General features: G+C 40.5%; 1 protein-coding gene across 6 annotated transcripts in view; it reads left to right on the top strand.

Annotated features, from left to right (window-relative positions):
- gpr180 (G protein-coupled receptor 180) overlaps positions 1 to 9,108 on the top strand; it is a 98,332-nt gene extending 89,224 nt beyond the window's left edge. For 4 of the 6 annotated variants that reach the window (XM_052026648.1, XM_052026653.1, XM_052026650.1 and 1 more), the window contains one exon: positions 7,117 to 8,827. In XM_052026648.1, the coding sequence (XP_051882608.1) occupies positions 7,117 to 7,275 (159 nt within the window). In that variant the 3' untranslated portion in view covers positions 7,276 to 8,827. Of the gene's footprint in view, positions 1 to 6,942 lie in introns of all 6 variants that reach the window. The other 2 variants (XM_052026652.1, XM_052026649.1) reach the window with 2 other exon arrangements.
- Positions 9,109 to 21,286: the final 12,178 nt, after the last annotated feature.

Raw genomic sequence — 21,286 nt, 5'->3', positions numbered from 1 at the left:
GAGGGAGGTATGAGGATGGTCTGAGAGCTGACGTTTGGTCTCTGCAAGGTAGAGGTTGGTTCACCAAACCACAAAAGCACCATCCCTATCTGAACGTTTGATAACAAAATCTGGATTGGTTTGCAGTGAGCGGAGTGGTACACATTCAGAAGGGGGTAGATTGGAGTGGATGAAGGGAGAAGAGGAATCAAGGTAGTCAATGTTACATCAGCAATTCATGATGAATAGATCAAGAAGGAGTAAGAGATGGGGAGATGGTGTCCAAATGGATTGAGAATACTGGAGATGAGAGAGAGGATCATTGATCTGGGGTGAGCATTCCTAGCCAAAGATACAGGCATGGAGGTAGAGGCAGCTTCTTATTACCTGATCTATCTTAACCATTCTCCACATACTTTTTTTTTTCCGTACACTGCAGTCCTCCCACCAGCTCTGATTTGAAAACTGACACCCCTCCACACTTCCGCAGGTTCTGAGGAAGGGTCACAGAGTTGTACAGTACAGAAACAGGCCCTTTGGCCCACCACATCTAATCTGACCTTCATGCCTATCTATACAAATCTCACTGGACTGCATTAATTCCATATCCTTCTATATCCTCTCATTCAAGTACCTGTCTGGATAGCTCTAAAATGTTGTTACTGTTTCTGCCTCCACCACCTCTTCCAGCGGCTCATTCCAAGTATCAATGACTTTTTAGGTGAAAAATTTACCCCTGAGATCCTCTTTAAACCTCCTCCCTCTCACTTAAACCTATGCCCTCTAGTTTTAGACATTCCTACCTTGGGAAACACGCTCTGGCTACCTACCCTATATGTGCCTCTCATAATTTTATATACTTCTACCACGTAACCTCTCAGCCTTCTCCAGGGAAAACACAACCAGCCTATCCCTTATAACTCAAGCCTCATGAATCTTTTCTGTACCCTCTCTAGCTTGATGACATCCTTCTGATAGTATGGTGACAATAACCACACACAATTCTGCAATGTGGTCTCACCAATGTCTTGCACAGCTGTAACATGACGTCCCAAATCTTATACTCAATGCCCTGGCTGATGAAGACAGGCCTTCCTCATCAGCCTGTCTACCTGCTTTCCCATTTTCAATAACCACGAGGTCCCTCTGTTCAACAACATTCCCCAGGGTTCTGTCATCCACTGACTATGTCCTGCTCTTAAACAAATCACCAAAATGCATCACTTTGCACTGTCTTGATTTAAATTCCATCTGCTGTACCCTTGCCCACTTTCCCAGTTGATCCTATATCCTGATGTAACCTTAGACAATCTTTTTCACTGTTGACTACACCACTGATTTTTATGTCATCTGCACTTACTAGTCATGCCACCTACCTTCTCATCCAAATCATTAATGTTTATGATAAAAGGAGCACCCAGCTCTGATCCCTGCACACGCCACTGCTCACAGGCCTCCAATCTGTAAAACAACCCTCCTCTACCAGACTCTGTTTCTTACCACCAAACCAATTTTGCATGCAGTTTGTTAACTCACTCTCGATCCTATGTGTTCTAACCTTCCGGACCAACTTACCATGTGGGACCTTCTCAAAGACCTTGCTAAGGTCCACGTAGACAACATCCACCACCCCACTGACCCAAAAGTTTCTGCAAATGCTGCTTGACTAGCTGAATTCTTCCAGCATTTTCTGTTTTTTGTTTGTAATATTTCATGTAGTTATAGAATCATAAACTCATACAACATGGAAACAAGCCCTTTTGACCCACCTTGTCCATGCCAACTGTGATGCCCATCTATGCTAATCTTATTTTCCCACATTAGGTCCATATCCCTCTACGCCTTTGCTTGTCAAATACCTGTCCAAATGCCTTTTAAACATTGTAATTATATCTGCATCTGCCACCTCCTCTGGCAGCTCATCCAGATATTCAGCACCCTCTGTGTGGTAAAACTTACCCCTGGGATCACCCTTAAATTTCTCCCCCTCACGTACAACCTGTGCCCTCTGGTTCTAGACTTCCTGCCTTGGAAAAAGATTCTGATTATCTATCCTATCTATGGCCCTTATAATTTTATAACCTCTATAAGATCACCCCTCAGTCTCCTATGTTTCATTAAAAATAATCACAGCTTATCCAATCTTTCCTTATAACTACATCACTGCACTGCATTCAACATCCTGGTGAATCTCTTGTGCACTCTTCCCATTGCTACTACATTCTTCCTGTAATGTGATGACCAGAACTGTACATAATACTCTGAGAGCAGTCTAACCAATGTTTTGTACGGGTGCAACATGATATCCCAACTCTTGTACTCAATGCCTCGGCCTATGTAGGCAAGCACACCAAATGAACTTTTCATTACCTTATCCACCTATGTTTCCACTCTCAGGGAGCTATGCACTTGTACCCCAACTCTGTAGATCAACACTCCCAAGGTCCCTGCCATTTACTCTATATGTCCTACCAGAATCTGACTTCCCAAAGTGCATTATCTCATTTGCCACCAATCTACCCAACTTTCTAACTGATCCCACTGTATCCTTGGACAACCTTCTTTCTATCTATGACTCCACCAATTTTTGTGTCACCTGCACACTTATTAATCATACAACTTACATTTTCAACCAAGTGTACTTCACAAACAACAAAGGTCCTAGCACCAATCCTGGCAATACACCACTTGTTACAGACATCGAGTAAGAAAAACACCCATCTACCACTACCCTCTGCTTTCTTTTACCAAGCCAGTTGTACCATGACCTCTCTGCTCTTATATTGTATGCCCTTACAAATGAAGACACAAATCCCATATGCCTTCTTAACCAATGTATCTTCCTGTGCTGCTGCCTTCAGAGATCCTTGGGCATATACACCATGGCTCCTTTTTTGCTCAGTACTTCCCCAGGTCCAAGTCATTTATATATATATTACAACTAACAAGTGGTGTACTGCGGGGTCACCACTAAGGTCCACGTAGACAACATCCACCACCCCACTGACCCAAAAATTTCTGCAAATGCTGCTTGACTAGCTGAATTCTTCCAGCATTTTCTGTTTTTTGTTTGTAATATTTCATGTAGTTATAGAATCATAAACTCATACAATATGGAAACAAGCCCTTTTGACCCACCTTGTCCATGCCAAATGTGATGCCCATCTATGCTAATCTTATTTTCCCACATTAGGTCCATATCCCTCTACACCTTTGCTTGTGGTACACCACTTGTTACAGACTTCCAGTCAGAAAAACATCCATCCACCACTATCCTCTGCCTCCTATCACCATTCATTGTGTATATTCTACCCTTATTAGTCCCCCCAAAATGCATCACCTTGTGTTTTTCATGGTAAAATTCCATTGAAAACTATCCTTCTCACTACCAAGAACATCACTTATCTTAGTGTCATCTATGAACTTACTAATTATACCTTCTACATTCACATCCAGATCACTAATGTATGTAAATAGCAGTAAGAGTCCCTGTGGTACACTGCTGGTCACAAAAACAACTCTCGACCATCACTCTCTGGTTCCCATCAGTAAACAAATTTTGGGTCTAATTTACCAAATTGTCCTAGACGCCATAGGCTCTAAGCCTTTGGACATCTGGGACCTTGTCTACTACACTATCTTCAATTAGGCCCTTCCTCTCAAAATTCAATCAAGTTAGCCTTCTTAAATAAAGGAACCATATTTGCTCTCCTCAGTCACCTGTCACTTCTTCTGTGGCCACAGGAGAGTTAAATTTTCTGTTAGTACACTCCTCCCTTGGCCCCAGAGCTGTCTGGGATACATTCCATCATGTTCTGGAGGTCTATCCATCTTTAAGCTCTCTCAGGCAGTTAACATCTCCTTTCTGATGGTTACTTGTCTTAGAATTCCACCAATCTCCTCCCTGAATTCTCTACCTACAATGATGTTCTCCACAGTGATTACAGATGAGAAGTATTCATTTACTGGATCCAAAACTGGCTTGGTGATAGGAGGCAGAGGATAGTGGTGGAAGGATGTTTTTCTGACTGGAAGTCTGTAACAAGTGGTGTACCACAGGGATTGGTGTTGGGACCCCGCAGTACACCACTTGCTGGTTGTAATATATATAAACGACTTGGATGAAAATATTGGTGGTCTGATTAGTAAATCTGAAGATGACACGAAAATTGGTAGAGTTATATATAGTGAAGAAGGTTATTTAATTATACAGCGGGACATAGTGAAGCTGGAAAATTGGACAGGGTGGTGGCAGATGGGATTTAATCCAGACAAGTGTGAGGTAATGCGCTTTGAGAAACCAAATCCTGGTAGGAGACACCACATTACAGGGGAAGGGATGGGGGGAAGGTGGGTTCCTAGAAAACCGTCCATATCACAATCTTTCCTAATGTGAAGCTGTTATATGCACAAGCATCAAGAAACACTAGTTAAAAAAAATATATTTGGGTTTATTTGTTGACTTTTTTTCACTTAAATTTCACAAGAGCGAATTTTCATTGCGTATCCCAGATTTCTTGGTGATACGTGAATTACATAAGGACAAATTTCCTTTACGTGAACTGCTGAAATGTTGGGGGTTGTCTGTATTTAAATGGTCTGGATGAAAATGTAGGTGGTCTGATTAGTAATTTTACGGACAATATGAAAATTGGTGGACCTGTGAATAGTGAGAAAGGTGTCAAATGATACAGCAGGACATAGATCAATTGGAAATTTAGGCACAGAAATGGCAGATGGTGTTTAATCCAGACAAGTATAGTGTTCCATTATGGGAGGTCAAATGCAAGGGCAAGGTAAACAGTAAATGGCAGCATTAGTATACAGATGGGTCTTGGAGTGCAAGTCCATAGCTCACCGAAATTGCAACACAAGTAGATAGGGTGGTAAAGAAGGCATACAAATTGTGTTCCTGGGTCAGGGCATTAAAGTATAAAGGTCGGGAACTCATGTTGCAATTTTAGTTGAGCCACATTTAGAGTATCATATGCAGTCTGGTCACCACCCTACAGGAAGGATGTGGAGGCTTTGGAGAGGATTCAGAAGAGCTTCACCAGGATTGTGCCTGGATTGGGCAGTATTAGCTATAAGGAGAGGGTGGACAAATTTGGACTGTTTTCTCTGGACTGTCAGAGACATAGGGGAGACCTGATAGAAGCATATAAAATTTTGAGAGACATAGATAAGGTAGATAGAGTCTTTTTCCTAGGGTGGAAATGTGAAATACTAGAGGGCATAACTTCAAGGTGAGAAAGGGAAAGTTTAAAGGAGATTTGCAAGACAAGTTTTTTGCACTGAGAGTGGTAGCTGCCACTGCCAGGGGAGGTGGTGGTGGAAGCAGATGCAGTAGCAATATTTAAGAGCCATATAGACAGGCACATGAACAGTCAGGGAATAGAGGGAGACAGACCATGTGTAGGCAGATGGGATTAGTTGGATTGGCATCGTGGTCTGCGCAGACATGGTGGACTGAAGGGCCTGTTCCTTTTCTGTCATGTTCCATGTTCTGTGTTCTTGAGGTTTATAAAATTATGAGGCATAGATAGGATAGATAGAGTCCTTTCTCCCAGGTCTGTGAGTCTAGAACTAGAAGGCACAGGGGGGAGAAATAGAGGGTGGTGGTTATCTGGAACAAGCTGCCAGAGGAGGTGATAGAGGCAGATACAGTTACAATATTTAAAAGGCATTTGGACAAGTACTTGGTCATAGAGGGTGACAGGCTTAATGCAGTAAAATGGGATTGGCATAGGTAGACATCACAGTGAAAACTTTCCTTATTAATCTACTTTTTGCTAATGTTTGAAGGTAAAACATGATTGCCTTGGCCGTGCATCATCAGGCATTGCTTCAACATGTGGGGTCAACTATGTATTCAGCTTTTAACTCACTTTAAATTTGACAAGTGTGGAGATTCCAAAATATAACATTGGTTGGGGAACTGTAAAGGAAAGAATTCTGGAGATTATCGTAAAGCATTGCTGGTAATTCCACAGGGTACCAAAGTAGATGAATTGAAAGCCTGTTTAGAAGCATCATATATTTGGGAAAATGTTAAATGATTACATTTGAAAGCCAATATGCAAGCGCATTTGACAGGTGACACATCTACGAGAGAGTTTGCTTTGAATTTACTCAAATTAGGAAATGGGGAAATTAAACAAAAGACTTGACAAGAATGACTTCAATGAAAAAACCTGGTCCCAGTTGTTACATTTCTTCATGATCTAATGCAAGCTGTTTACCTAAAAGTCGCTGAACAGTATTTGAATTACCAGTGGTTGCATGAAAGAGCAATTTGAACATCAAAAAATGATGCAGCGCAGGCAATGAATAAAGACCTTCTTTCAAAACTTCCTGGACAACCTGTACAATATATATCTATTGATATTGTGACAGATATTGAGGAGGCTGCACAATTTCTTGTTGAACTTTTAAACTCAGCTGGTGTGCTGTCACATAATCTTGATCTATAGGAAGTTCCAATCTCCCTATACTCAGGAATTTGGATCCACCAATACTATGCAATGGACAAAGTTATCAATTCAAAACTCAGATACAATTACTACATTTAAGAGGCATTTAGACAGACACCTAAATTGGCAAAATGTAGAAGGATACAGTCCTAATGCCAGAAAATGGGATTAGTGTATATGTACACAAAGGTCAACATGGATGTGGTGGGCCAAAGGGCCAGTTTCTGTGCAGTACAGTCTATGAGTCCACTGAAATATTGTGCAAAAGGGCTGTGCAAGCAGGTTCATTCAAATCAGAGGTTCTAAAATAATCTCAGATCAGCACCTAAGCTTCAAAAGGGCCAGCAAGTTAGCAAATACTAAGTCTGCACAGATTTTGTCATGCATTTTAAAATTCCAAAAAAAAGGTATTCTGGAACACTACATTGTAATTGAGAAATTACTTATAGACCACATTGGTCTTCAAACTGAAATGTTTCTCTTTCCACAGTTGCTGCCTGAACTGCTGAGTGTCTCCAGGATTTTCTGTTTATTATTTCAGTTTTCCAGCAACAGCAATTTTATGATTTCCTAAAATGTGTTAATGTTGATTTAGCAAGGATATATCTTGAAATTTGTAATCACAGTACCAGTCTTAAGTAAAATAATTGTCGTTTCTTCCCAGATTATTGTTATTGCTGTCATTCTCTGTCAGTCTGTCTCCATGGTCATCTTGTATAGACTCTTCCTTTCTCGGAGTCTTTACTGGGAGGTTTCATCACTTTCTTCAGTTACACTACCTCTCACTATGTCATCTGGACACAGAAGTCACTACAAGTCCTAGTGATGAAAACGTGGCTAAAGTAAGATTCACTATTTGTAATATGTAGTGAATTCTAATAGCAAAGCTATGGTTTTAGGTAACATTTTAATGCAAATTAATATGTACCAAAACATCAAGGCTAAGTTATTTACAAAGGCTAATTCACATTAAATGCACTTGAATCAATGAATTTAGGATATGGACACAATATTTTCAGAGCAGGGCTGCCATTTATGTTGCAAATAGAATCCTCCCTGTGCCTTTTGTTTTGAAAAAAAATACTTTAATTATGTTTACATCAAAATTTGTTTCTGTAAAAGGATTTGTTAAATGCAAAATATATCGAAACTCCATGCAGGAATATTATTGATTTGTTTCCTGTTCTGCATTTATGTAATCGTTACAATGTAATTTTATGTTTTTGATCTGTTATATTATCAAAGTTAATGTATTTATACAATAAATGTTACCACCTCAGTCCATAGGAAAACTAAAACACAAATACAAGAATAAACAAAATATTATCAAAATAAGTACTTTTTATTGTTGAGATTCATGGGCATGTTTCCCATAAATCTTATAAAAATGTAATCGTTTTTATCCTATGATTCCTCCGGAAGCCACTGCACAAGTTTTACGAGCAAAAGGATAGTGAATTCTTTCAATGGTGCTGCATGGTCAGGTGCACACAAGGTGGGGAGTATTTTCATATTTTTGTAACAGAAATAACTTCTGTGTTGAAGTTCTCAATCTTGTGACCTTGTTGACAAATGATCTAACTTCTTCAGATTTATTACCTACAGGGTATTTCAAAGGAAAGAATTAAACAGCATTAGCTTCAATTTCAGAATGATGGAAACATTTATAATTCTGACAATGAATTTGATCATTGATAATGGAAGTAAAAATGATTTTCCATATGAATATGCTTCAGTATGTCTATAATATCAGTTTCTCTAGAATGAAAAATCATAAAACACTACCAGCACAGATTTTCAGTGTGGTTGAAGGCTCGTAATCATGGATGTAGATTTGCACATTGGCACCTGATGTGTGAACATGGGCACAAGTTCAATTTTCACCTTGGGTACACTGAACATTGATATCATTGTGATGTTTAAATAATTGTGCAGATTAGACACAGTTGAGATTTCTAATTTGGCTGTATGCTCAGGATGGATGATGATCCCCAACAGTCGGTAGATCCATTTTCTCACTATTTCTTTAAAAAATTAGTTTGTAATTAAAATTTCATATCTTGATGTAGACAACAGTTTTCACTCTCTCAATTGTCATTTTAAGTCATTCTCTTCTTGCAATGCAATTTCTATGCACATGCATTGCTCCAGGCCTACATCCTCCGATATGCATGGTCAATTGGAAGAGAGATGGGTGTGGAATTAAATTCATAACTGGTCAATAAAAAAAATTATTCTGTTTACATGTTGGCAAGGCACATCTTATGTTTTGAGGTTATTCACAGATTGTTCATTTATTGCAAAGAAAAATCTATCCATCTGCTGTGTTTTGTACATGAGAAAGAAGTGTGATACATTTGTATTGGAATGTTGATTTTTTTTGGCACGCTCAGCTATGTTATAAAGGTATATTTCTTTTATAAAGAAGCATTCCTTTCAACCAATATTTCAAAAGAAATTGAGGTTGCATTTTCTGTTGCAATTTAGTTTACCCTGATCTGCAATTCAAGACAGAGCTGATAATACCAGTGTTAGATGCTGCGATTGTGTCTTGTTCTACATATTTAAGTAATCTGTTAATTAAATATGTATACATTTTAATTATAATTTCAGTCATTGTCGATATTTAAATAGATGAATAAAGACCCTATGCATCAGTGCTCAGTTTAATTAACTAATTAAATTTAATCATCATCAAATATAACCTTGTTGACCGATGCTGTTAATAAAGGCAAATTAAAAATCAACACACTTGCAAATAACTAGAGCTACTGAAACCTCAACAGTTTAAGACTTAGAGCCATCTGTTTCTTTGACAAATTATCTATAATAGAGTTTGATGTAAAAAGGGCTAGTGATGCTTCACCAAATAATTTTCTATGGCATTTGTTCTCTACTGTAAGGTGAATACACAGTCAAAGAACCTGCTGGTACTCAGCTGCATAAAGGCATAATAGATTCAACAAGGTTGCAATGTGCTGATCACAACTGAACTGCAACCCAGTGTAAATTATTACTTTTAAGGACCAGAGGAGAGAACATGGGTGTTTGGAGTGGAAACTCCAAACTTATAGTTCTTGAATATATGAAATTCAGGTGCTAATTTGGATGAACATGGGAAAGGGGAACAGAAATGGGCCACACAGCTCCTTGAGTTTCTTCTGCCATTCTGTAAGATTATAGTTGGCTCATTCTTGACCTGATTTCTACTTTGGTGCCCATAACCTTTTTATCTCCCTGTAGTCCAAAAATTTACCCGTCTCAGTCTTAAGTGTTCATAAACGTGGTATCTACAGCCCTCTGGGTTCAAGAATTCCAAAGACTCATAACTCTGAGAGGAGAATTTCTTCCTTAAGTGGACAATCTCATTCTAGTTCTAGACTTCCCGTCAGGGAAAACAGCCTCTACTGTGTCTTGCCCCCTCAGAACCTCGTATGTTTCAACAAGACCATCACTCATTCTGATTTTGCTTGGTGCCAGTTCATCTGCTGATGAAACCTCCATCCGTGACTTAACCCAGACTTAACTATTCCGCAGCCTGGCCAATCTCATACTATTGTACATTTTTTTCATAAACATAAGGTTACATCTATCCCATTCACTTTCCATCACTATGATTGTTGATTCATATTTTTTCTCAAATAATCCCCCCAATGTTAAATTTTTAATCCTTGAATTCTCAGATCTCTCCCTGAACACACCCCTTTCTAGTTCTGTAACCTCACCCAGTCCTAGATATGTGGCTCTTCCAATTTCATCATCAATTCATCTCAAAATTTAGTTTCTCTGCTGTTGATATCTGGGTCACAGCTACATGAAGTAATTCCAGATTTGTGGAATTTCCTATTTAAACCTGTATAACTACTTCCCCTCTTCCTCTAAGATGTTTCTTAAAATTTACAAGCTTTTGGTCAAGTGCTGTAATGTCCTCTTAAATGGCTTGGTGTCAAATTAAGTTTGGTATACCCTTGAGAAGCACCTTGGAAGGTTATATGCATTAACTGCTGTACTTAAATGGTACCGAAAGTCTAAGGCAATTTCATTGTCATCTGGATTTGTTTATAGGTCCTTGCACCTTCATTCATCTAGCACAAATGAAAAATGCTTGTCTAGAGATGGATGCACAATCTTTCGCAGAGGGGAAGCTACTTGACTAGCAAGCCCTGTTAACAGGGAAACTTACTCAGAAGTCATGATCAACTATGCATGAAAGTGATCACCACCAAAGCCAAAATGACTTATGCAAAAGGCAACTTTATGTAAATGCTAGAAATCTGAAATATAAATGGAAAAGGCTAGAAATATTTGAAAACAATCTTGGAGAGGGATGAACCGAGTTAATATGTTGGGTCTGTGGTCTTGCATTAAAGAAAACTTAGAGCAATGCCTTTCACAAATGCCCAAAAATGTTTTACAGCTCTCTGGTAAGAAGTACATCCAGTTAAGCTGATTTGGATGAGGGAGCAATGTTTAATGGATCCCAGAAGTCATCCTATTTTACCCCCAAACAATGTTTTGCATTAACTTTCTCCATCCATGAGTCAACATATGAAGATCAAGGATTCTTAGGGTATTGAAGCCAGTTTAATAATTTGTTCCCTTTACTTTGTTTATCTTTTCAAGTTACTAACATATTTATTTTTATTAAGAGTGGCTCTTTGTGAGAAGCAGGTGCACAAAATTCAAACAAGGTAGAAGGTAAAAAATAAGATGGAGTTGCCTGTTCTTAGAACGCAGAATTTCCTTGGTTCTGAGGCCACAGGTAGTAGTTTTATTTATGACATTATGATGTTAACATATAGAGCAAGAAGACAAGGCATGAATTTAAATGTCATTTGAAGGACAATGTATCATCTGAATGCTATACTCTACTGCATTTTCAGGCTAGATTATGCCCAAAGTTCTGAATATGATGCAATGTTTTTGAAGGGACTGTTATGATGGGGTGAAATTGGATAGCCTACAAAAATGGGTGCAAGATTCATGAAGAGTGGTTTACCTATACCTATGGCTTTTGATTTTAACAGCTGTCAACACTGAGCTAATTTTTCACACTGTTGCATGCTGTCTGAGCTAATCATGCTGTTGAGTATGTCTTGTTAGAAGCCCAATATCATGAGCAGGTAAAACCACTTATACTTGGCCTGAAGCAGGTAAAACTGTCATGCTTCTCTTGCTGCAGCTGTTACCAACAGGTGTTCTCATGGAGTCATACAGCAGAGAAACAGGCCCCATGACCTTACTGACTATCAAGTTCCTATCTATACTACTCCCATTTACCACCACTTGGTCCATAGCCTGCTGTGCCTTAGCAATTCAAGTGCTCATCCAGGTGCTTCTTAAATGTTGTGAGAGTAGCTGCCTTCACCATCTTCTCAAGCAGCATGTTCCAGATTGCAACTTCCCAATGGGTGAAAAAATTCTTCCTCGGATCCCCTCTAAACCTTTTACTCCTCACCTTAAACCCAGACCCTCTGGTCTTTGACATGTCTACCATGAGAAAAATGTTTCTTAGTGTCTACCTATAAATGCTTAGAATTTTGTACATTTCCTTCAGGTCCCTCCTCTGCTCCAAGGAAGACAAACTCAGCCTATACAGCCTCCTTATAACTGAAAAATTCCATCCCAGGCAACATGCCTGTGAATCTCCTCTGCACCCTCTCCAGTGCAATCATATCCTTCCAACAGTGAGGTGACCAGCACCACACACAATATTTCAGCTGTGATCTAACCAATTTTTTTATAAATTCGTACCAAGACCTCCCTGTTCTTATACTCTATGCCCCAGCTAATGAAGGCTAGTATTCCATGCATCTTCCTCACCTTCCTTCTGAAGCTCAGTTGAACCTAGAAATGTTAAAGAATTGCATAACACAGGTATGAGTGTGTCCTAAGGCTTATCAACTCCACGAGAAACCTTGGTAGAGGAGATGGAGAGGAAGAGAGGAATGATTGATCCACATGGACTAGGTGATCTATTCAGGTAAATTCTGTGAAAACAATGGGAGAAGGTATGTGCAGCAGTTAATGCTTTGGATGCAGGACTGTAAAATGTTCAGTGACCTTAGACAGATGGTTGAGGTCATTGGTCATTTTCAGCTGAAACACCACACCAAAAACACCAGTACCTGAGCCATGACTCAATGCATGAGACTCCCTGCACTCAAGCAATTTCTCAGTGAGTACTCGTATCTGATCTTTACAGAAATGGAAGAACAAAGAACAAGAGATGCTGGAAATCTGAAAAGACATACAAATTAAGAGCAGTAGTAAATGAAAAAAACCCTGCAAGTGCTGGAAATCTGAAATAAAAACAGAACAGTCTGGAAACACTCAGCAGGTCAAAAAATGTTAGTAGAAAGAGGAAAAGAGTTCATGTTTAAGGTTGAAGACCCTTCATTAGAACCGGGAAAGACAGAAATCAACTTATTTGCCATGGATGTAAGTTATGGAGGTCATCTAGTGGATGGACTACAGGGGCATAGAGTTATACAACACAGAAACAGGCCCTTCGGCCCAACTCACCCAAGCCAACAGAAGTTGCCTACCTGATGTAGTCCCATTTGCCTGTGTCTGACCCATATCTCTCTGAACCTTTCCTATCCATGTACCTGCTCAAATGTCTTTTTAACATTTATACCCACCTCTACCATCTCCTCTGGTAACTTATTCTGTACACCTACCACCATCCCCACAGGTCCCCTTTAATTATTTCCCCTCTCACCTTAACCCTATGCCTTCTAGTTTCAGACTTTCCTACCCTGGGAAAAAGGTTGTGGCCATCCACCTTACCTATGTACCTAATGACTTTATGAACCTTTATAAGGTCACCACTCAAGCTTCCTTCACTCCGGGTTTCTTGTGAATCTTTTCTGCATCTTCTCTAGCTTAATCATCTGCACCCTCTCTAGCATAATCATATCTATCCTGTAGCATGGCAATCAGAACTGTGCACAATACTCCAAGTGCATCTCACTGACATCTTATGCAGCTGTAACATGATGTCCCAACTCCAGTACTCAGTGCTCCAAATGATGAAGACAGTGCCATACGCCTTCACTGCACTGTCTAACCATGTCACCACTTTCAGGGAACTATATACTTTTACCCTGAGGTCCCTCTGTTCTACAACACTCCCCATGGCTCCCTGTTAATCACTGTGTATGTCCTGCCCTGGTTTAACTTCCCAAAAAGTATCACTCACACTTGTCAAGTTAAATTCCATCTGCCATTCCTTTGCCCACTTTCCCAGTTGATCTAGATCCTGTTGTAAACTTAGACAACCTTGTTCACTATCCACCACACTATCAATTTTGTTGTCATCTGCAGACATGACAAAGAACAGGGCACCCAGCACTGGTCCCTGCAGTGCAGTACTGGTCACAGGCCTCAAATCTGAAAAACAATGTGCCACCAAGCCTAGCTCACCCTGGATCCCATGTGATATAACCTTCTGGACCAATCTAGCATGTGAGATCTTGTCAAACGCCTTGCTAAAGTCCATGAAGAAAACGTTTACTGTCCTGCCCTCGTCAATCCTCTTTGAAAAACTCAGTCAAACTCATGAGATATGATTTCTCACGCACAAAGCCATGCTGATGAGCAGCTAAAGAGAGGTGAAAAGAACAAAAACTATGAGATGAGGGCAGTTAGGTACTGAGGGTACAGATAAAGGACCATGAAAAGGTGCAAATGCAGTTCAAGCTGGGCTAATGGAGAGAGAAAATTGAGTCAATGTCACAGATATATCTTCTGTGATGTCACAATCTCTACTAATTTACCATCAGTATATAGTATAATCTTTTACTTACCCCCTCTCACCACAACCCTCCTCTCTGTCCCCTCAGATAGGCAAGAATTACATCCTGGTCAGGCAGCAGTAAAAGAGGCAGGTGTTGGTGAAGATCGATTTTTGATGAATGAACTGAATAACACCACATTGGATAGGAGTTCAGGGGAATATCAGTGGCTTAATTTAGCATGGTCTGCATTCCTCTCTCTATATAACATTTTTGACCCCACCATTGCCATTGACCTGTAGTAGTCTGTCAGCCAGCCATCCCAACATCTCTCCAATCATGCCAAGTAGATGAAGCTCAAAGCCTGGTGTTCCCTGTTCAAATCTGCTCAAGGTTGACCATCAGCACTCCATTGAAAGTACAATGGTAAGAATTCATCTACTAACTATATTGCAGTCAATGCAATATAGAAAGGCACAAGGAAGACATACATAATTCAAACATTAAATAATTTAAACAGAGGTGATAGGTTGATATTTCTATCTCAGATGTAAGATTTTTGTTTCCAAATCTGGTTTGAAACATGGGATTTTGTATTTGCTTTTGTTTTTGCATTGCAACCAAACAAAACCTTGCTAGTAAGTAAGTAGAGAGTTGTCTGTTTTTTGTAGCCAAGGTGCCCCTACAAACAGAAACTTGAAGGTCAGATGCAGAGGGACTGGAAGGTCTTTTGAAGGTAGCCCAGTCTCAGATCAATGTAATTGTTATGCTCTCTGAAATCGCATAACAAGACACTCACTTCCAGGGCAATTAGGGATGGAAGATAAATGCTGGCCATGGCAATGATGACCACATTCCAAAAACTGACCCTTTCACATGGTTATAAAATGGTTATAAGAAAGAAGGAGGCCATTTGGTCTGTCGTGTCCATGCTGGCTTTTTACCAAAGCAACTCACTAGTTCCAACTTCCAGCCCCTTCTCCACAACCTTCAGATTTTTCCTCACAATACATTTATCCACTTCCCTCTTGAAGGTCACAATGGATCCTACCTCCATCACATCTGTAAACAATGCATTCCAGATTCCAACTGTGGGTTACATAAAAAAGTTTTATCAGATGTTCTATTAATTCTGGAGACATAAGAGACTGCAGCTGCTGGAATCTGGAGCCCCCACCCCATTCCCCTCCCCCACCTTGCTGCTTCTGCCCACCATCCTTCACCCTTCCTCGGTCCACCAATCACCTACTGGCACCTGTCTCATCCCTCCCCCTCTCCTCTTTATACCAGCTATCTTCCCTCTCCACTTTCAGTCCTGATGCAGGGTCTTGACCTGAAACGTTAACAATTCTCTTCCCCCCGCAGATGCTGCTCATCCCCCTGAGTTCCTCCAGCAGATTGTGTTTTGTGACCTATTAATTCTCTTCCCCATTAGTTATACCTGTGACTTCTAATCTTCAACTTCTCCACCAAAAGTAATGGCCTTCCACTATCCATTCTGTTCATGTCCCTCGTCATTTTAAATTGTTCTATCCAATCTCCTCCCATCTTCTTTAAAGAAAACAATCCCAACCTCTCTAATCTATTCGTGTACCTATAGTCCTTCATCTCATTCACATAGATCCTTTGTAGACCCTGCCTACTGCCTTATTCCTTCCCCTATAATAAGGACAACCAGAACTGAACACTACCCCTGCTGAGCCTGGAGATTCAGCATGTCTTCCCCAGTTTTATGTTCTGTGGTTCTATTGATAAAGTCCAGTATTTAATTACCTTATTAACTGCTTTCTCAACTTGCCCTGCCACTTTCAATGACATGCACTATATCCCTAGATCCATCTGCTCCTTTGTCCCTTTAAAACAATAATCTATATTGCCTCTTCTCATTCTTCCTATCAAAGTGTATCACCTCACATTCTTCCACAGTAAATTTCATCTGCCATTCCTACCCATCCCACCATCCCTTTATATCCTGGCATAATCTATCAGTATCCTCTGCACAATTCACAATACTGTTCAGTTTTGTGTTACCCACAAACTTGGAAGTTGCATCCCCAAATCTAAGTAATCACCATGGATCAAAAAAAAACACCAATCCCTGGGGAACAATATACCTTCCTCCAGTCCAAAAAATAACTATTCTCCATGATGCTTTCTTGTCCGTTATTTAAATTTTTTGTATCCATGCTATCAACGTCCTTTTATGCCATGTACTTCATTTTAAAGCCAGCTTCCAGCACCTTATCAAAGGCCTTCTGGAAGCCCATGTACACACATTGATTGCATTACCCTGGTCAGCTCTATCCATTACCTCATCAAAAGATTCTATCAAATTCACACTTCAGCTGCTGGGCAGCATGTTACAGAACACCAGGTTTAGTGCTACTGGAGCTGCAATTGCATCTGGCAAGATTACTGAAACATCTTGGTGTGCTTACTCACTCTTGGCAAGTTCAATCCTTCACAAGTATCACCCATGGTAAGAAAGTGCTAAAAATCTGACACATGTTAAAAGTCATCTGCCTCCTAAAGTCTGACAAGGACCCAAATCAGGTATCAAACTTACATCTGCTAATCCTTCTTTCTGTATGTTTCTAAGTCCCAGAGTGCCTGTTTCTTGAATGACTAACTTCAGAGATGGTAAATGCCTTGAACATCAATCAAGCAAGTTTCTGTCATCTTTTTCACTAACCACGTTCAGTGAAAATGATTTTCCAAAAAGCCTGAAAACAGGCACTGTTTTTCTTTACACTACTACAGCATATGGAAACCAGGGTGGGAACCAGAGCAGCAGGTTAGAATGTGGACGGATTGATGGAAAGGTAGAGGTTATGACAAGTACAGTGGCACCCCTGGTCAAAATTTCTGTTACTGTGAATAGCTAAGCGAGTAAAAGATGACCTGATTTCCAAAAGGCATAAAGTTAAAGTTGACACATTTCTTTAATATTTTAATCGAGATTACTTTTTTATTTCCATCTTTTACAGTTTCAAAATAACAAAAAAGGAAAAGGGCCCGAAGCAAAAGTTTGGGCACCCTGCATGGTCAGTACTTAGTAATACCCCCTTTGGCAAGTATCACAGCTTATAAACGCTTTCTGTAGCCAGCTAAGAGTCTTTCTTGTTTGAGGGATTTTCACCCATTCTTCCTTGAAAAAGGCTTCTAGTTCTGTGAGATTCTTGGGCCGTCTTGCATACACTGCTCTTTTGTGGTCTATCCACGGATTTTCAATAATGTTTACGTCGGGGGACTGTGAGGGCCATGGAAAAACCTTCAGCTTGTGCCTCAAGGTAGTCCATTGTGGATTTTGAGGTGTGTTTAGGATCGTTATCCTGTTGTAGAAGCCGTCCTCTTTTTATCTTCAGCTTTTTTACAGACGGTGTGATGTTTGCTTCCAGAATTTGCTAGTACTTAATTGAATTAATTCTTCCCTCTACCAGTGAAATGTTTCGCGTGCCACTGGCTGCAACACAAGCCCAAAGCATGATCGATCCACCCCTGTGCTTAACAGTTGGAGAGGTATTCTTTTCATGAAATTCTGCACCCTATTTTCTCCAAACATACCTTTGCACATTGTGGCCAAAAAGTTCTATTTTAACTTCATCAGTCCACAGGACTTGTTTCCAAAATGCATCAGGCTTGTTCAGATGTTCCTTTGCAAACTTCCAACGCTGAATTTTGTGGTGAGGATGCAGGAAGGTTTGGAGAAAAAAGGGTGCAGAATTTCATGAAAAGAACACCTCTCCAATTGTTAAGCACAGGGGTGGATCAATCATGCTTTGGGCTTTTGTTGCAGCCAGTGGCATGGGAAAACATTTCACTGGTAGAGGGAAGAATTAATTCAATTAAATACAAGAAAATTCTGGAAGCAAACATCACACCATCTGTAAAAAAGCTGAAGATGAAAAGAGGATGGCTTCTACAACAGGATAACGATCCTAAACACACCTCAAAATCCACAATGGACTACCTCAAGAGGCACAAGCTGAAGGTTTTGCCATGGCCCTCACAGTGCCACGACCTAAAAATCATCGAAAATCTGTGGATAGACCTCAAAAGAGCAGTGTATGCAAGACAGCCCAAGAATCTCACAGAACTAGAAGCCTTTTGCAAGGAAGAATGGGCGAAAATCCCCCAAACAAGAATTGAAAGGCTCTTAGCTGGCTACAGAAAGCGTTTACAAGCTGTGATACTTGCCAAAGGGTGTGTTACTAAGTACTGACCATGCAGGGTGCCCAAACTTTTGCTTCGGGCCCTTTTCCTTTTTTGTTATTTTGAAACTGTAAAAGATGGAAATAAAAAAGAAATCTTGCTTAAAATATTAAAGAAATGTGTCATCTTTAACTTTATGACTTCTGGAAATCAGGTCATCTTCTACTCGCTTAGCTATTCACAGTAACAGAAATTTTGACCAGGGGTGCCCAAACTTTTGCATGGGTCAGAAAGGAAGGACAGGCAGGGCCAGGTTAAGGAACATGGTGGGACTGATGGGCTGAAGTGTGCTTGTTTCAATGCAAGGAGTATCAGAGGTAAGGCAGATGAATTTAGAGCTTGGATCAGTGCATGGAACTATGATCTTGTGCCAGGATTTCAATGTTTCAGACTTGATAGAGAGGGAGGTAAAAGAGGTGGAGGAGTTACATTACTAATCAGGGAGAATGTCACAGCTGCACTCAGAGAGGACATATTGGAGGTCTCCACTGAGCCAATATAGGTAGAGCTCAAAAACAGGAAAGGTCCAATCACTCTAATGGGATTATACTATAGGCCTCCCTATAGCCAGTGGGAAATAGAGGAACAGATATGTAGGCAGATTATGGAAAGATTTAAAAGCAACATGGTTGTTGCAGTGGGTGATTTTAATTTCCCCAATATTGACTGGGACTTCCTTGATGTAAAAGGCTTAGACAGGGTAGAATTTGTTAGGGCCATCCAAGAGGGTTTCTTGAAACAGAATGTAGATAGTCCAACTAGAGGCGAGGCAATACTAGACCTTGTATTGGGCAACGAGCCTGGCCAGGTGACAAACATTTCAGTGGGAGAGCATATTAGAAACTGTGATCACAGCTCCTTGAGTTTTAAGATAGTTACGAATAAGAATAACACAGGAGAGACACAAGAGACTGCAGGTCTGGAATCTGAACAAACAGTCTGCTGGAGGAATTTAACAGATTGAGCAGCATCTGTGGAAGGAAAAGAATTGTCAATGTTTCACATTGAAAGCTTGCATAAGAACCTGAATATGGATAAATCTAGATCTCAGGTGAAAGTATTAGATTGGGGCAGGGAAAATTACAGCATTATTAGGCAGGAGCTTGGGAGAGAAAATTGGGAGCTGCTGTTATTGTGTAAGTCCACATTCAACATGTGGGAATCGTGTAAAGACCACCTGACCAGTGCTCAGGACAGCCACTTTCCAGGATGGAGGAAAGACAAAGGTGGTAAGGCAAGAGAACCTTGTCTGACGAGAAAGGTTGTAAATTTAGTCAAAAAGTAAAAGGAAATATACGTAAGGTTTAGGAAGCTGGAATCAGACAGGGCCTTTGAGAAATATAAAGAAAGCCATAAAGAAGCAAGGAATTAGGAGGGCTAAAAGGGGACACGAAATGTCCTTGGAAAGTAGAATTATGTACATTAAGAATAAGATGGTATCTAGGGAGAGGGTACAACTGCTCATGGATAAAGGAGGGAATTTATGCTTGGAGTCAGAGGATGTGAGCGAGGTACTGAACGAGCAGTTGGGTTCCGTATTCACCTAGGAGAAGGACATGGATGATTGTGAGATCAATGTGGGGTATTCTAATATGCTAGGACACTTTGAGATCAAGAAGGAGGTGGTGTCGGGTCTCTTGAAAAGCATTAAGGTGGATAAATTCCCAGGGCCTGATGGAATCTATCCCAAGTTATTAAGAGAGGCAAGAAAAGTGATTGCTGGGGCTTTGATGAAGATCTATGTATTCTCTCTAGCCACAGGCGAGCTTCCAGAGGACTGGAGAGTAGCCAAAGTTGTTCCTTTGTTTAAGAAGGGAAATAAGGATAATCCAAGAAATTATAGGCTGGTGAGCCTCACATCAGTGGTAGGGGACCTTTTGGAGAGGATTCTTAGGGATAGGATTTACTCACATTTGAAAGAACATGGGTAATTAGGGACAGGCAGTGTGGCATTGTGTGGGGCAGGTCATGTCTTACAAACCTGATTCAGTTTTTTGAGGAGGTGACGAAGGTGATTGATGAAGGTAGAGCAGTGGATGTTGTCTGCATGGACTTCAGTGAAGCATTCAACAGGGTTCCTCATGGTAGGTTGATCAGGATGATTAAGATGCATGGAATCCACAATGAATTGCTAGTGGATCAAAATTGGCTTGCCCAGGGAAGATAGAGGGTAGTGGTGGACAGGTGTTATTTCTGGTTGGAGGACCATGACCAGTGGTGTTTCACAGAGATCAGTGCTAGAACTTCTGTCATTGTTGTGAGAAAGGTTCTTTTGGTATCTTAAAGGTAAAGGTCTGGACACAGTCTTTGTAATTTAAAAATGGTTTATCAACAAAGACAAACATGAGACAGAATGAAGGGGAACAGATGCACACTCGCACACTCTCAAGCATGAGATCATGAATGTGGAGGGAAATCGTGACAGAGGGTGAGGTTCACACACACACACACACACACACACACACACACACACACACACACACAAAATAACTGGGCACAGATGATCAGCGAATAAACTATACAATGTTTGCACACCCTGATTCTGGACAAACATTGGCTCTTTGGTCTTGGGAGTCCTTAACTAACTGCCCTGAAGTACTACACAGCTTACCTCAACATCCTCGGAGACAGAAAAAGAGAAAGAAAAACCAAACATGCAGCACTTTTATGCTGCTGGGGGGCTGGGTAGCCCAGCAAGGACAAAGGTGTTTTAAACAGGCCAATCCGAGTGGTCCAGCAAGACAAAGGTGTTTACCTAATGGGGCGGAGCCGGACCCCTGACTGACAGTGGTATAGCTTCTGACCTGATAGGCAATGCTATCATCCGACCATGGGGGTCAGTAGTGTTGTCACTGTTGTCTGACCTCTGGCCTTTCATACTAC

The sequence above is a fragment of the Pristis pectinata genome, chromosome 11 (genome assembly GCF_009764475.1).
Source record: "Pristis pectinata isolate sPriPec2 chromosome 11, sPriPec2.1.pri, whole genome shotgun sequence".
NCBI classification, from domain to species: Eukaryota; Metazoa; Chordata; class Chondrichthyes; order Rhinopristiformes; family Pristidae; genus Pristis; species Pristis pectinata.
Note: the sequence above shows the minus strand (reverse complement) of the source record. Positions and strands in the feature narration are given on the sequence as shown.